The following is an 18,233-nucleotide window of genomic DNA, read 5'->3' on the forward strand; positions in this document are numbered from 1 at the left end:
CTTAAATGCACATTTGAAAGAAACCAGAACCCCCAAAGTCCATGTTAATGCAGAAAGGCTTGATGGGGTTGTGCAGTGTATGCCGAGCGATAAGTGATCGCTGTCCAGCTAATCTAAAAAAAGCTGGAAAACTGCTTTATATAAACCGTGAAAAGGCAATTTCAGCCTTTTTTTTTTTTTTTTTTTTTTTTTAAAGTGGTTTCTGAATACTATATTTAATTTATAGGGACAGATGGCTTAGGAATACCAATGAATACTGGAGGAGTAGTACTAGAGTAGTCTTCCCATCAGAGTTCAGTGCATTGATAAACATGGACGGAAGCGCTGTTATTTCAGCCGTGCGAAAGGTATCCATGTAGTTTCCTTCTGCTATTGCTTTATGGATAATTCATGTATAGGACTTATTCATTCCTTAGTTTTTGTCAAAGGGTTATCGTTTCATCTAGGATAAGTTGTGCATCAATCTTTATAAAACAGTTATTCTAGACGCACATTTCTAAAGGAAAAGTGGAACAATATCCGTTGGGAAACTTATGTATCACAGAATATTGTGCAAAAAATACCTGCTGGGGGAGTGAGTTTAATAACCATCTAAAAATGATTATCAAGAGGTCTTTTTGCAGAGTTGAATGTGATGGTGTTCAAATGGAAAAAAAAAAAAAAAAAAAACGCACGGCACACATTATAGGGAGCATCCATATGGTTTACTCAATCCAAGACATGGCCCAAAATCCATGCACAAGGTGTATGGCACAAATAAAATCTAAAATTACAGAAATAAAAGCAGAAATGCATTAATAATTCAAACTGACATGAATGAAGAATTAAAAATAATTCGGAGGAATCGCTTCATTTAGGAAATCCCTCAGATATCACTACATTAAAAACACTTAAAGATATATCAATTACATTAGAGCTAAAATACTTAAAAATCTCCTTACAAGACATTAATTATATATCCCTGACTTTCATCACTCCCACTACAGCATCAAAGCCGCTGAAGTAATTAAAAATACAGTAAGAGCAGCAATCTCCATGCTACAGGGGAAGCGCACGTCTCAGTTAACAGATGGCGAGTAAAAACCAGGTGAGACTGAGACCAATACGCAATATCCAAGTCTTGCTTGAGCACTATGCTGCACAAATCCCTTCACAGCCTCCATGTACAGCTGCTGACCGGAGTGTAAATAAAGCCAGATGATGCGACTCAGGTGGGCAGAGAGGGAGTCTCCATGAAGGTTGCCTGAGGAAAGATGGAACGAGCAATGGATATAAATGGCTGAGGCATCGGTCTACTCCAAAAACCAACTGTAAAGTCATTGATTCACCATCACCTTTCAGTGTTAAAGAGATTAAATACATGTAAAGGAATAAAGAACAGTTTAGGACTACAAAAGACATTTCCAAAATTCAATTTTTTAGCTTTCCCTAAATATGACCCCAATGGCAGCATCTTAATAATCCAGTCTTTGACAATAGTAATGAAAGACTACCATGTAAAATACAGATGAGCTTTCTACATTAGTTGAAAATTGTAATTGGGAGAGTCATCGCATAGAGCGTAACGCGATGAATTGCCGATTAACAGTTGACACAATTTTCCTATAGACTAATTGTTAAGCATGATCCTATTTTGAGAGGAACAAAATTAAGTAACCCCTCAGTGCATTTTCTTTTTAAATTATACATAATGCTTTAAAATCTCACACAAGACCTTATCAATTGTAACAAATCTCTGCCTAACATGTACAGCCAGTGCTAGATCAAATTTAAACTGCATAAGTAGAAGCCGACTGTCTAGAAGGGAGGTCTGCATCTATTTTCATTACCATTGTAAATTAGGAGGCAATAAAGATTCATGCTTTCATAAAAACATTAAATTGCATGTTTTTTCACACTTGCAAATGTTTATAAAGCATATGGTATTGATCCAAGGCATTCAAATATTGGCCTGGTTATCACAACAAAACCATTAACTTTCAGATGATAACTCAAAGTTACTAAAACTCCGCTCCTTCTGTTCTGGGACTCGCAGACATGAGCCAGCCTTGTACACTCAGCAGTGAGTACATCAGCCAAAGACTGTGTTGGAAATTAGATGAGGCTCCCTGGGGAAGCACTGGCCTACTACAGAGCTAGGGGGCACCCTTCCCATGACCTCTGTGTGCCATCTCATTTTCAGAACAAGCAGGCTACACACAGGGAGGCAAACCCATTAGGAGAAGCCTTGAACTATTAAATGTACATGGAGGGATGTAGTGTGGGGATGATCCAAGATTAAAATAAAGATAAATGCCTTTACAGAGATGTACCAGTCATTGATCCTGTATGTTTAGCTAGAAAATCTAATAAAAATGTAAATAATGCAATTAAAATGCTAATGAATGACTGGTAAGAATGTTGGCCTTTTGTGGAGACAAAAGTACACATTTAAAGAGAAGTCAAGTCCTGCTTAAGGAGTGGTCTTGCAAATACAGAATCACCTTTGCAAGGGGAAAACACTGCAGTGGCTGGTTTCACAGACCCAGGTTAGCACAGTTATAATTCCTCACCATAAAAATCACTTGTATAATTAGTTATAATAACTATAAATAAGCTAATCCCCATTGAAATAAATTACAAATCTTTGCAAGACAGCTTCTTTATATGGAGACCTCAGCTAATTGCGCAGAAAAATCTCAGTATAGTTAGAATCTGAACGCTTACATTATTAACACAAACTGTTAAAGAATGCCTCTGCATCCTCAATCTCTCCAGACAATTAACTAATGAGCCAAGTTATGAAATTTGCCATAGCATCAAATGTAATTTATGTATAGAAAATACAGCATAAATACTAATTCAAATACATTAATGGGAAAATGTCCACATCCTTGAACTGCCCATATCAGATTTGTAACCATTAAAAAAAAAAAGATACTATTCCCCCAAGATTAGATGAGATTTCATTTTGCTGGGGAAATGTAATTTCTTTTTGGCTGTCAAAAACAAACACAGGTAGTCACAATTCATCCATCAGATTGGTCACTGCTCTCCAATATCTCATTAGGCTTTGACAGACATTTGACATGGACTTTCACTGGGTAGCCTCTCAGACTGTAACATCTGACAGCAACAGAAAGTCCTGAATATTGATATCACTGGAAGGCAGGGGATCACAATATCTGCACTATAAAGTCCCCACCAAATATCACATATTACAGATTGTCTTTTAGTTCCCTCTTTAGAAGACCCATTTTCAGTATTTCCAGCAAGCGCAAGTAAATCCCCACAAGGTTGCTTTCCCACATAAGTCTATGAAACCCCAGAGATGGGAGAAATTTAGATGACCCAGCCAACTTCCACACCTAAGAGCAAGAGGCTAAAGCTCAGCTGATCCCTGAAACCAGCATCCCAGGCCCAGTTAGTGCCACCATGCCAAGCACGAACCTAGAAAACACCACCATGCGAATATTGAGCCATACAAGCATTTGCATGAAGAGAAAATTCAACATGTGCAATAAATCGTACATTTACAGAATGGTGTCAAAATAGCACCAGAGTGCATCCATGCAATCACTACTCCTGAATCTACTTCAGGTGCTTTCCCTACATTGTGGAGTAGTGACACTACACCTTCATTCAGCAGCTAAAGTGACTAAATGATATTAACAATTTGAGATTTGCTCATGTCAACTAGACAAAACTTGACAAGCATTTGTTGATCCAGAGGGTCTGAGAAAAGCCATGCTGTGGCCTCCAGAATACAGAACAGAAATATTCCCCTAGGTCAGGATCTGCGTGCCCAACATCCCAAAACTAAAAACGCTCTCCACTGCTTCTATTAACCATCATAGAAAATCACTTGAGGCTGTGAAATGTTGGCCCAAATTACCTTCAGATATCTTTGTGTCAAACTGCAAAAGCAGGTAGAGATCCTCTGACAGCAGGCGTCTGACCCAGGTGTTTTCCTCTTGAAAAATCCAGTCGTGGATCAGCCTCTTTCTGCGCAGAAACACTTTAATGTGCTCCAGGTAGACAGCACAGCCAGACACCATGTACAGCCTATCAAAGGCAACACACGGTAAGCAGCTTTAGTTACCAGAGGATTATAGCAGTTACAGTAGCCTTAACAGCTTTTTGGGCTTTACATTTCTTGATACTGCTTTGGCAGCCTTGGTGGTACAATATTTAAAGATCACTCACTTCACCGACAAAATTGAATACTAAAACAACCTACTTCTTATTTTGTAATTTCAAGGAAAGAGATTGGTAATGCCACTTATGTTTTGCATTTGTAAAAAAAGGTGTTGACCACCCCCCAACCTCTACCCAAAAAAATTAAATCCTCTCCAAGTGTGTTACTGGAGTAAATCTCACTTTGTTCCAAGAACAACTGGGTGGTGGGGTGGATTGATTGGATCAGCCCCAACACACCTAGTCCTACTTCAATATAAGCATACACTCATAAGTGTAAACCAGAGTCCCCAAAGACGAAGAAGTCACTGTGCTTCCTTTGTTGGACCACAACTGCATTGCTGGTTATACCTCCCTGCTTTTTTTTTTTTTTTAAACTTCAAGCTTTCAAGCCAAACCTGCTTCATGCAGAAGTTGACAAAACACTGATACAAAGCAATACTGAATCTAGGGATTAATTAGCAAACGCGCTTCAGTTTCAGAATGCTGAGCCCTTGTTCAGTTATTATAAGTCAGCACTGAGTTTTCTTTGCGTTTGAAGATGTCCTTCATGCATGAAGGACATGAAAAATATTAAAAAGGAGCTATAGATCCACTTGAGTATCTTAAATTGTGGAAAATGCAGGAATAAGGAATAGTTATAAATCAGATGAACGTTGCAGTGATCATGCAGAAAGCATCCTTGTGTTTTACCAGGTTCTGCTATGAAATGCTCAGTTTTTACTGAATCGCCTCAATGTTTTAATTATTAAACTTCAGTATTATAAGAAAACCTCCAAGGTGCTACACAAGAATCGCTGCTGCTCTGCCTACATGATTTAATATTTTGTGTCTGATAAAGGAAAATCAGTTAAATGGGAAACCTGAACAAATAAGATTCATACAGGATACAAACATCCTGCACGTTCACTGAATGGAACGTGTGAAAGTTACTGCACCTCGCAATAACCAAGAGTGCAAAGCACAGTAGATAAGCAAGGCTTTTTACTGATCACAAGCAATGAAACTGGTTATAGATCATGGCGCTCCCATGACAGTCCCAGAACTGTTCGATAATGCACAATTACAAACTACCAAGTAGAAAGTAGAATCTAAAAGTCAAAATCTAAAACTGCTCTAAAGTTCTAAAACTGTTAAAATGCAATAAATCTGTCCTACAACTGCAAGTAACTACCTACGTCCTTTCTGTAATATTACAGCATTCAATAGGTTTTAAAACTCAATATTAATCTTAATCTTTTTGTAATGACAATGTCATGAAACGCTAGTCTTGCTGGAGAGATGGTGCAGCCAGCAATTGAAAAAGTGGAAACTTCAGAGCTGCCATATTGAAGGTGTTTGGATTGTACCCGACAACCATCTGAGGGCTGTTTGCAGCACAGCCTCCATTCCTCACCAGGCACTGTGCACTTTCTGGGCTTCACATTCTTTTCTAAGTTCTACCAGTCTTACCTTCACATTAAAATAAAATATTTTACAGCTATAGCCAACATGTATAGTAGCACTTGACAGAAGAGCTGCCCAAATACAACAACCCCGATAAAACCGGGAGCGGTTGTGACTTTAGGGGGCCATGGCAAGGCGTGCGGATTGATGAAAACAATCAGAACAAAAGGAACACTATTTGTTGTGCTTTGCAGACAGAACTATTTTTAGAAGTTGAAGATGTACATAGGCAAGTAATTGCTTTACAGCTTTAATCAGTTATTACAATAGCATCATGGGACATGAACAGCTTTGAATATGCATTTCAGCATGTATGGAGTTGAAAATGTGAACTTATCAGGGGTAAGACATACCTGTAGTAAGGGACAGCATCAATCATTCTCCAGTTGACATAGTTTACCGCAGTCTCCTCCAGCTTGCACACTCTCGCCATCTGAACTTTGGCAACCTGCCAGAATTGCTTGTGATCGATCACAGAGGTGTGCAGCTCCTTCTTCAGCATCCTGTGCACTCCCTCCAGAGTGTCCAGGTATACCTGCCATTGCAGAAAGCAACACTCCTGACCATGCATTCACTTGGGGTCCACAAAGATGTAATTTTAAGACTAAGCTAATATTCTGAAGTGGCCTTAATGATCAGGGGTTATGACGAGAAGGTACAAGCTGGTTCAAGGTGAAAGAAAGATGTGCTACTCAACTCCCTCTCCAATTAAGATGCAGAAGAAGCTGCTAAAATCCAGGCACTGCACACTAGGCTAATCAGTTTGGCAAGAATTAGTTTTGCTGCTATAATCAAAGCTCCTACCATTCTGCAAAAACGCAGTGCACTGACGATGCAGATTTTTCAGCATTTAAACTAAACATTTCATACTAGGCCTGTCACTAATTACTATTTTGGTAAAATCGAGTATTCTGTCGATTATTCTGAGGATTAATAGAGTTATGGACATAAAACATTTGCATAAACGCAGCTTTTTAAAAATGCTATTAAAACAAACATTGTTTTTCAATATAAAAGCAGTGTGTGTGTTAAGCACACATTGGTTAAGAACAGTAAAGCACAACTATTTTGTGTTAATCAAAAAGCTTTTAAAAACAGATGTGTATTGGTAAAAAGTCAGTTTTAGGAGATGGAAAAATTGGTGGCGCGCTAGAAGTGCTCAAGAAATGAGTGCTTGGAGTCAAATGAGGGATGTTTTGAATATTTTACTGCTTCGGAGACTGATAAAACAAAGTATTTATTTGTATTGTAAAACTTAATTGGGCACATTGTGCAGTATTGTAGACAGTTATGACAGCGATTTGAGAGGAGGGGGGCAGAAGTTTATGACAAGAACATAAATGCAAGGGGGTAAAAGGTAGATTAATTCCAAAAATAAACAAAATTACAGAATGAAACAAATTTGTTCAATGTCACATTTGCTACCCGTGTATAGATTTCAAGGTTTAATTTTTTTTTTTTTTTTTTTTTTTTACAAGCACATGGTATATGTATTATTTTACTTGCATGAAACACATTTACGTTCCTGTAAAAGCACTACTCATAATAAACTGTATGCCCAGTGACACTGATCAGCCATTACATTATGACCACTGACGGGTGAAGTGAATAACACTGATAATCTCGTTATCATGGCACCTGTCAGTGGGTGAGATATATTAGGCAGCAAGTGAACATTTTGTCCTCAGAGTTGATGTGTTAGAAGCAGGAAAAATGGGCAAGCGTAAGGATCTGAGCGACTTTGACAAGGGCCAAATTGTGATGGCTAGACGACTGGGTCAGAGCATCTCCAAAACTGCAGCTCTTGTGGGGTGTTCCCGGTCTGCAGTGGTCAGTACCTATCAAAAGTGGTCCAAGGAAGGAAAAGTGGTGAACCGGCGAGGGTCATGGGCGGCCAAGGCTCATTAATGCACGTGGGGGGCGAAGGCTGGCCGTGTGGTCCGATCCAACAGACGAGCTACTGTAGCTCAAATTGCTGAAAAAGTTAATGCTGGTTCTGATAGAAAGGCGTCAGAACACACAGTGCATCGCAGTTTGTTGCGTATGGGGCTGCGTAGCCGCAGACCAGTCAGGGTGCCCATGTTGACCCCTGTCCACTGCAGAAAGCGCCTACAATGGGCATATGAGCATCAGAACTGGACCACGGAGCAATGGAAGAAGGTGGCCTGGTCTGGTGGCCTGGCCTGGTCTGGTGGCCTGGTCTGGTCTGGTGGCCCCCCCCCAACACACTTACAGCAGAAACGAAAAATTGCATATTATTCATTTGTGCTACATTTGTGCTGTTGAAAAACATCTTCAAAACCAAAGCAGCACAAATATTAATATTTATTTTTCGGTGAGTGACATTACTCAGCCCCCCCACAACAACCAATTCAAACCAAACACCTCTTTCATATGTGCTACATCTGTGCTGGTTTGCGACGATTAAATCGATGTTTCAGCTATTATGCCATTATATTGTAAAGCATGTACTGTTGTTGATTGACTCTCTATGTAGCTGTAATGAAGATTGACAGGAGGGTAGGATTTGCGATTTCTCTTCTGCGATTGGCTAAACTCCACGCAGCTCCACCAATGGGATTGCTGGAATTCTGCAGATCTGCGGAAGTCTGCGATACAAGAACACGACAAATGGCTTCCTTATAGTTCTGCATTGAAATATTTTGACAAAGTAAATGAAAACACTTAAGTGTATAATATGTGCAGTGCGATTAAACTACCACACATCTACAGCTGGTATGTTAACCCACCTGAAAGAAACACCCTTGTGCGAAACTAGCAATGACAGAAAAGGGAAGAGGAGCAACAAACACATTGATATTAAACTACACACACAGCAGCTACTGCCATTTATTCTGTATTGGCTAGAACTGAAGCGCAGCGTTTCCGAGCGCAGAGCGGTGTGTGCGTCGGCTGTGGTTTGGAAACGTGGAAAAGTACATTTAAGTAGATTGTGTACTTTAGATAGTCGAATACATTTTGAATTTCGCTGACGGGACACCATTGCCACAAGGACGCTAATGATAAGGCACTGTTGTTGCAGATCACATTGCTGAACTATTATTGAACGAAAAATACAACATTTAAAAGAACAACATTTTGGTCCGTCCGTTACAGGTGTAATTGAAAACAAATTCAATTCTTATGCACACATCAAGTCTGCCATGATTTTCTGGAGACATACATTGTATAAGCAGGCGTTCCTTTATAAAACAAATGGTCAACCTTTAGTTTGAAAGTTTGAAATTGTAATAAAACAGTTGTGACATCGGGAAACAATACGAGAGTCGCATAAGATGTGCGAGAGTTGACAGGTCTGCCATTGCTGCCGTTAGTATGCCATTTTGGTACGTAGGAAGGTACTTTCACATAGCCTAATGTTCATTTAATAAGGTTGTTGTGTTCGATAGGTATTTTAAAATAAAGTTTACACATTTTTGCAATTGCATTATTTCGCATTTAATGTCGCATTTTGAACGGGGGTGGGGGGTAAGTATTGGAAAAGTCGAGGACAACAGTGTGGAATTAATCAAAATATTTGTCATGCACATCCCTAATAACCATAATTCACATGGTGCTGGTTTCACCGAGGTCACTCGTGTAATAATCAATAAACTTTAAAATATTAGTTTCAACAGCACACATGTAGCACAAAGGGAAGATATACGTTTGGTTTGATTCCTTTGTTGTGGGGGAGCCGAGTGACGCCACTCGCCGAAAATAAATGTTAATATCTTCAAAACCAAAGCAGCACAAACGTAGCACAAGCGAATAATGCAATGTATCATTTGTGCTGTACGTCGGGGGGCAACTTCACGGAGCTCCCGGCTTTCAATTCAAGTGATCATTTAGCCAAATAAATAATGCATAATGTAACATTGCGTGCATTACCAGTACTGGTACGGTTTATTTTGATGTCCCCTATGCCTGCTTTCCCTTAGCTCTTACTCTGAGCTGCACTTACTAGCTTTTACCATCTAGGATCTATGACTTATTGTTTACGGTATATTTCCTACACAAGCATGTGAATTTGATTTTGTAAATTGCATTATGCTTTGAACTGTACTGTATTTTTGAACTTTGTATTGCTCTTATGTTTTGTAAGTCACCCTGGATAAGGGCGTCTGCCAAGAAATTAATACTAATAAAAGATCCCGGAGTTTGCTTGTGGTATATTACTCTGTGATATACCAATTTTCCGATGCACAGCTTAAATCCAGCTTTTTGGGGCTCTTCTGTGCATTTAGCAAAACATTTGATTTAAGTTTCCATTATGTTGCATAACACTTTGCTGTGAAGATGGAGGACGAAACAAAGCAGGATAACGCAGAGTGGTCCACATGCATGCTGACAAATGGAGGATAATGCTATAGCTTTCAGAATAAGAAAATACATTAGTGTAATTGTATAGTTTAAATTGTATCTGGTACAATGTCAGCTGACCGAACAATGGAAATTGAGGGGCTTTTTATTACGGTTTTGAACTTTGTCATTTCCATCAACGTTTGTTTAAGTAATGGGCAGCACACAAATCTAATGTTTTAAGTTAGACCGGCTATGTGGGGCACCTGATGTGTGGTTTAGTATTGTAACGCTTGCGGGGATTTCCAAGGAGGAGACCCAAACCCAGAAACCTAAGCCATTACATGATGTTGTGCCGTCATGCAGTCTGCTCAAACTACAACATATGGAGTCATTAATAACGAGCTAATAGACTCAAATTGTACACACTGATTAGCAGCAACTGCTCTACGATTGCAATAATGAAAAACAGGTGTCCGGTAAATACATGGATCTCAAACAAGGTATTAAACTAATCTTTAAAGGTTTACTGTATGTGTCAAAAGACTAACCAAACAAAAAGCATTGAACTTTTCAATGTACCAGTATAAATACAGCAATGTCAGTTCCCTTATGCTGTTGCATGTACTGCTGTGAATCATATTGTATACTATTTATTTTAAGAACACAAGTATTGATTTGAAACAAAATCCTTGATAATGTTTACTTCCACTGCCTTTAGTTTTTAGCAGGCAGATTCTGATGGGGGGGGGGGTAGCTGCCAAGGATAGTCCATTGCATTATGTTGTATTGAAATAATAATAAAAAAAAAAAAAAAAAAGGCTGCAGGCGTTATCTGCATTTCGCCAGCCGATTTCACCAATTCATAGAGCATCTTGTTTGATGTACAAAGGGATCACACATTGAGTAAGGACCGAGAATTTCTGAGCTTTAGCAGACCAGGTAAACCATTTTCCTAGGATACCATTTATGATGGAGCTTTAACATAAGTTTTAGGTGTCACCCAAATACCCAAATGTATCTTGAGATAGGGGAGGGAAAGAAAAAGACAAAACATACCTTTCTTCGTTTGAATCTTCCCCAGTTCTGACCTAGAATCCATGCTACCAAGGATTTACACATTGAAAAGTAGTTTTCCACTGTTCGAATGCCTAGGGAAGTACAAACGTACAAATAGAGAGCAGTAAGGCTTGGAATCACTGGGCCTTTCTGACCAGAACCTTCATAGTTGCAACTTCATATCCAAGTGCTGCTGTGAGGAAAGACGGCTTTCCTTAAAGATGCTATTATATCCAAACCACAGCAAATCAAATGAATAAATCACTCATTAAAAGGGGATGTGTAACCTACATACAATTTTATTTGAAGCAGACCAATCCTCACTGAAATGTACAAAATTAGAATCCACCATAACATAAAACTAGGACAAAATTTACCAACCCACACAGTACATAAAAACTCTTGTATATCATTTATACATCTTGGCCTATTTTTAAGTTATCTACGGTGTCAGAGTGGGTGGTTTTAATAGGGAATGAAGGTATGTTGTCCTACAAAAGGACAAAACCATGGGTGTGAATTAGCCTTCAGTTGACATGATTTCTAATGACATTTGTGTGGCGAGTGGCCAGGCCTTGTATCTCATAACAATAAGTTAGAAATACAGCTTAAATGGACACCCTACTGTGTGTAATATGGACCCACTTATCCAGGTGGAGAATCTGCTAATGTACAGAGCAGAGGCTGCACCAGCAACACTTCTGCGAGTCACGATCAACACAAGAAACACTATTCAGGTTTGGTTATATTCAACACAGGGAAGAGTGGCTGCTGCTTCCCCCATAGTCATGATCTGAGAAAGGACTGCTGGTGTGTAGGGTTTCCAGGCCTGTAAACGATTGCTCATGTCGCTTTCCATTTAAAAAGCCAAACCCCCACATCATGCGTGTGAAACAACCTACCAGCGTTCTCGTCCCCATTTGCCAGTTTGCCCCTCCAGTAATCGAGGGTGATGTGATGCAGGGAAGCAAGATACTTCAGGTTGCAGATGGGCGACCCCCAGCCCGACACCTTCTGCTTACTGTGCCCCTGCCACTGCAAAAAGATCATCCGCAGTTGTCGGTCGAAGGGCTTCGGCTGCTTGAACAGCCAGTAGGAAAAGTGCCACTGGAACCTGAACTGAGTGTACTGCTGGTACAAGGCCTCCAAATCCCTGTGGTCTGCAGCAGTGAAATAAGCAATGTCAAACAGAGAAAGGCAAATCTTATCTGTAAATTAACTTTTGTTCCACATAACTGTCTGCATAGTAGTGGCTAGATTTAAATATACTGGTTTGGTTTCAGCATTTGTATTATTCAAAAACAAATATGATCGTTGGTTTATAAAAATGGTTTGGTAGTATGAAATAACTTTATATAGCACTGATCAAGCTAAAAGCAAAGTGTAAAACAGATTTTGTGAAGGCGCAAAAAAACAACAAAAAAAACACTATTGCAGTCCAGAGAATGTGAAGTCTAACGTGATTCAATGTTCTGTGTTAAGCTGCTCTTCAAATGCCATGGGAAAAGCAGGGGGGTGGGAATAAACCTCAGCTGCAAGATGGAATTAGAGATTTCATTTGACTGATCAACTTTCTTCAAGGCAGATAAGATTTTTTTTTTTTTTTCCAGCAATCAGAAGGAATCTGTAATACCCTAATTCCTGTAGCCTTTCTGCATCATGAAAGCAACACTGGCACTTTTCCAAAATGTAATTTTACCATTTAAAACATTCTGGTGTTAAATTCTCTCAAAGCAGAAGACATTGCAATAAATCTAAATCAGGTTTAAAAAAAAAGTGAAGTTAGTAGTGCTTTCAAAATCTAAAATTAGTAGCACACAAGGAAATCATGTATATTTTTCAAACAGACATTTAAAAACATGAAAGAATTTACCTTTAAATGTTTATTTCTAGACCTTGTATTAATTGTAGTAATCTGTAAGGCTACCTTGCAAAAAGCGCTATAGCAAACTAATTGAAATGTATAACCAAAATAAAGCAGAGAAGGATATTTAATACAAAGGATTGAAATGTTTTACTTTTGTAGTGTGAAGATGCATTAAAAATGCCAGAAAGCTCAATTTAACTCACCATTTTCCTCCTGCTGATGAAGAACATATTGAAGGATGTTGGCAACACTGCCATGGTGCTGGACGTTAAGGTTAAACAGTTCCTTCCACTCCATTTTTAAAACATTGCCATCACCATCTTCAGCTTCTTCTAAAACAAAGCGTTACAGAAGTCAGCCAACATCCCATCGTGAAGTCCGACAGCTACCTGAACTGGGATATCAGTTTTGGGACTTTTGAGAGATGAAGTTGAGAACTTTCTAGGTGTCTGGTAGGCTTCACATGCTGGGAGTGGAAAGGTGAAATGTAATGTAAACTGATAGTGTTCGACAGTTTTTCAGTAGTTAATTAGAGGAAATTAATCAAATGTAAGAAAATTGGTTTATAGGCTTAGTGAAGTGTTGATTCGGTATATTTAACCCTACAGTAAAGCCACATTGTACATCAATGTTTAACCACTTTTTACATGCAAAAATGTGTAGTTTCAATATTTCACCATCATTTTTGAGAACCACTGGAAAGCTCCACATTAGATTCAAAACCACTTCACTGGAATGCGTAGGCTTACAGTACATTTAAAGATACGCCAAGGAATGGAAAGGGCTGCTAAATATCGTCTCACACAATCAGCAAGGTTGAAAATATACACAAACAGCAGCCCCTCCCTGCCTCGTGCACTGAGGCTGGGCAGGAAGGTGATCAGCCAGAGCTGTAGCGATTCTGTGAAAACTCATCACCTGCAGTTTACCATGTGGTCAGTCAAGGAATTCAAAAAAGGAATGCATTGTAAAATTACAGTCATGGCTTCCCAGTTTCTATGTACTCGTCTGAAGAGATCACCTAACCACTGGTTTTAACCACAGTGCAAAATTCTTTGAGCTTCTGTCCTTGAATTACAAAACAATGTCACTGCTCTACTATTCCCCTTATACCAGCATTCAGACAGAATAAGGAATATCAAATACAACTAAATACCTGGGACATTAAAGCACAGAAGATGAAGTCAAGGGAACAAAGATGTAGATGAAGATTAATAAAATGTTAATAACTTAACCCCTAAAAGCCTATAAGCTTTTGATTTTAAAACACCAAGCAGACTGGAGCACGTTTTTTGGTTTCAAACACTGATGAGAAACGCACAGCCATCCTGTAATGCAGTGTGAAGGTCTTATGGACTCACCTCTGCATTTTCCTTCGAGCGATTCTCTGCCTATTCCCCAGAGTTTCTCAATTTCACAATCAGGTAGTCTGACTGGAGGCAAGGGCACCCTCTCTTCAAGCACCAGCCACTGGACCCAGTATTTTGGGGGAGGCCTCTCTGTAAATAGCTTCTCCTGCAGGGACCTGTTGCAGTGCAGGTTTGTGTACAGCGTCCTCCACATGAACAGGAGGCGGAAAGAATGCTTGGCGGAGATGGAGATGGTGGCAGTGGTAAATGAAACCCCAAATGACGCCTGTGAAAATGAAGTCCGATATTAACATTTATGGATAAGTTTCACGTTTCTGTCCGTAGTGACATTAAAATATAGCAGAATGAATATAAATGACAACTATGCTCTTAATTCCCAGCCATACCCCATACGTATAATGTGGTTTTCTGTTGAAGCAGAATTAAAATAAGGCATACGAGTGGTGCAAGATCATACAGTGAGGGGAAAAAGTATTTGATCCCCTGCTGATTTTGTACGTTTGCCCACTGACAAAGAAATGATCAGTCTATAATTCTAATGGTTGGTGTATTTTAACAGTGAGAGACAGAATAACAACAAAATCCAGAATAACTTTTTTGAAATGCGTTAAAAATTGATTTGCATGTTAAGGAGTGGAATAAGTATTTGATCCCCTATCAATCAGCAAGATTTCTGGCTCCCAGGTGTCTTTTATACAGGTAACGAGCTGAGATTAGGAGCACTCTCTTAAAGGGAGTGCTCCTAATCTCAGCTGGTTACCTGTATAAAAGACACCTGTCCACAGAAGCAATCAATCAATCAGATTCCAAACTCTCCACCATGGCCAAGACCAAAGAGCTGTCCAAGGATGTCAGGGACAAGATTGTAGACCTACACAAGGCTGGAATGGGCTACAAGACCATCGCCAAGCAGCTTGGTGAGAAGGTGACAACAGCTGGTGCGATTATTCACAAATGGAAGAAACACAAAATAACTGTCAGTCTCCCTCGGTCTGGGGCTCCATGCAAGATCTCATGTCGTGGAGTTTCAATGATCATGAGAACGGTGAGGAATCAGCCCAGAACTACACAGGAGGATCTTGTTAATGATCTCAAGGTAGCTGGGACCATAGTCACCAAGAAAACAATTGGTAACACACTACGCCATGAAGGACTGAAATCCTGCAGCGTCCGCAAGGTCCCTCTGCTCAAGAAAGCACATGTACAGGCCCGTCTGAAGTTTGCCAATGAACATCTGAATGATTCAGAGGAAAGTGTTGTGGTCAGATGAGACCAAAATCGAGCTCTTTGCCATCAACTCAACTCGCCGTGTTTGGAGGAGGAGGAAGTGGCTCAAGAAGAAGCACATTAAGGTCCTGGAGTGGCCTAGCCAGTCTCCAGACCTTAATCCTATAGAAAATCTGTGGAGGGAGCTGAAGGTTCGAGTTGCCAAACGTCAGCCTCGAAACCTTAATGACTTGAAGAGGATCTGCAAAGAGGAGTGGGACAAAATCCCTCCTGAGATGTGTGCAAACCTGGTGGCCAACTACAAGAAACCTCTGACCTCTGTGATTGCCAACAAGGGTTTTGCCACCAAGTACTAAGTCGAAGGGGTCAAATACTTATTTCACTCATTAACATGCAAATCAATTTATAACTTTTTTGAAATGCGTTTTTCTGGTTTTTTTTGTTGTTATTCTGTCTCTCACTGTTAAAATACACCTACCATTAGAATTATAGACTGATCATTTCTTTGTCAGTGGGCAAACGTACAAAATCAGCAGGGGATCAAATACTTTCCCCCTCCACCCTGACTGTACATGTGTAGCTTCTTCGTGCTCAGCGGAGGTTTCGGTCACTCAAGTGCCCAGAGCATTAGGATCATGGGATAAAATTAACTTTTTTGGCCACTAGCCACTGTGTCTGGTAGAAGGAAAAAAAAAACCTTACCAGCCACTTGGTACCTTTACCACCCAAAGGCAAACATCACCAAAAATGCACGAGGGGGCATAAATGTGTGGTGAACATTAAAACTTGGCATTTATTCAGGTAATTAATCAATCACTATTACAAAAGCTAATCGCACACCTGTATAGACTAGACAGGTGTTTATGAGGGAAAAGGATCTGGATAGAAAAAACATGCTTGTGGCAATGTTTTCCGGTCACAACAGCGAAATACAGAATATATAAGACCTATCTAGCTAGTTAATTTATATAATCTACTCGAGTAAACGATTGCCTCTTCCTGTCCACAGCACACCCACACTGCCGCTCTGCGTTCCGAAACAGAACTGCGCGCTCGAGTTCCAGCGAATACAGAATAAGCCGCACTAGCCGGCTGTGTGTTCATGCGTTTGTTGCTCCTCTTTCCTTCTCGGTCATATTATAATTCTGACACTTTGATCCAGGTAGTTAAAAAGTAAGTAATTATGACTATGAAAAGTAATTAAAAGTCATTATTTTTCCACACCCTTAACCACCTTATTTCTGCTTCATTGCTGGACCGAAGACTGTCCCAGATGCCATAGATTTTCAAAAAACATGATATTGCAGTTTGCCAAATCAACTAACATACCAACACATAACGTCAACAAATTAATTTGTATTTTGACACATACCGACAAATACTCGATCAGAAACTAAAAGTTGAGATCCCATACTTGTTGGCTACCCGCCAAAGTGGCTGGGAAGATTGACAGATTTACCCGCCACGGGCTAAATCTACCCGCGTTTGGCGGGTGTTAATTTTATTCCCCGATACGGACGTGCTTGCTTCCACTAAAATCTACGCGGTTCTCTTTTAATTGCATGCACCCACATGTGTGAATCTGTAACTTGCTTGAAAAACGCCTGAATTCCTACATACGTGTCTTTTTGTGTCCTTGGACCACACTGTGGGACACTACAGCCCTTACTTCTCGTCTCTGCCGCGATGGATACTGGGTAATACAGACACCGGAAGTAAATATACCATGCTTCTCTAACTTCCGGTTTCGTTAACCCGGAAACGTGAAATCGTGCGATTTGGGGTCATAGTAGAGCGCCTGTCCATAGAGATCAGCCGACGCTTTATGAAGCTAAATGACGCTGGATAAGCCGTACCATTTATAATAGCATCAACAGGCACATACACACCATTAAGTACATTTGCAAGAATGCCCGTAAAAGGGTATCTTCAACAGCAAACATAGGAGGAAGAGACCCGGGTAAAGAGGCAACAGCTGTCTGACCTGGAGGAGTCTTGACCACAGGGAGCAGCAACTGCACACCCTGAACAGCGTCCTGCAGGTGCTGCCCACCCGGAGCAAGGAGACGGGGTCCAGAAGCCGCAGGATGAGGACGAGGACCTCGTCGCTCAGGTGTAGCAGTCCGGTGTGGGAGTATTGATGCACCGTGGGCCCAACGTCCACTACAACGGAAGACCGGCCGGACAACAAAGCCAACTGCTCCCGCAGCTCCTCCCAACCTCCATCCACAAGCGCCATTTTCCCCAACTGCACTTGGGCGCCATTACGGCGGAGGGCATAACACATTGGGAGAAACCATCATGATTGCCCCCCGGGGGACACAACTCCAAATAGATTTTGATCAGCGTTTTTAACAATAAAAAACGTATTATCATAAGCTTTATTGATTGTTTTGACAACTGTCAATATATAGATACACATGTGAAATAGGAATACATATACTGCGCATATTGCAATTAGTTAATTGGCGGAAGTGGTCGGACCCCTGGTGTGGGTGGCCTGTGTTCAGGGAATGGGTGTAGGGATGATCCTGCGGTGGCGCATGCGTGGAGTCAAGTCAAGTGGCCCCTGACATAGGGGAGAACATGAACGATTTGAAAGTGGAGCACATTGAGGTTTATCAGCAGGCAGTGTTGTTATTTTTAATATCATGTTTCGTCTTTATTTTCCCCCTGTTAATGTACACTTGGGTACTTTCAGTGAAAATGCAATGTGCAATTTACAATATAGCCTGATATACATTTTTAACGATGATCAGCATCAATATCTAATCCCTGTAGCAATG

At 40.3% G+C, this 18,233-nt stretch overlaps 1 protein-coding gene across 2 annotated transcripts; it reads right to left on the reverse strand.

The window, feature by feature from the left end:
* Window positions 1-682: 682 nt before the first annotated feature.
* Window positions 683-17,718, reverse strand: LOC136751998 (uncharacterized). 2 transcript variants are annotated; one of them, XM_066707668.1, is made up of 8 exons: window positions 17,432-17,718; window positions 14,212-14,485; window positions 13,054-13,179; window positions 11,886-12,143; window positions 10,984-11,075; window positions 5,976-6,157; window positions 3,875-4,044; window positions 683-1,243 (listed from the first exon to the last, which is right to left on the reverse strand). In XM_066707668.1, exons 1-8 carry the CDS (start codon window positions 17,684-17,686, stop codon window positions 1,059-1,061), a joined length of 1,542 nt encoding a protein of 513 aa, XP_066563765.1. In that variant the 5' UTR covers window positions 17,687-17,718; the 3' UTR covers window positions 683-1,058. The 2 variants fall into 2 exon arrangements, with proteins under 2 accessions (XP_066563765.1, XP_066563764.1); XM_066707667.1 differs by having other exon boundaries at window positions 13,054-13,182.
* Between the last annotated feature and the right edge of the window lie 515 nt (window positions 17,719-18,233).

The sequence above is a fragment of the Amia ocellicauda genome, chromosome 1 (genome assembly GCF_036373705.1).
Source record: "Amia ocellicauda isolate fAmiCal2 chromosome 1, fAmiCal2.hap1, whole genome shotgun sequence".
Classification (NCBI taxonomy): Eukaryota; Metazoa; Chordata; class Actinopteri; order Amiiformes; family Amiidae; genus Amia; species Amia ocellicauda.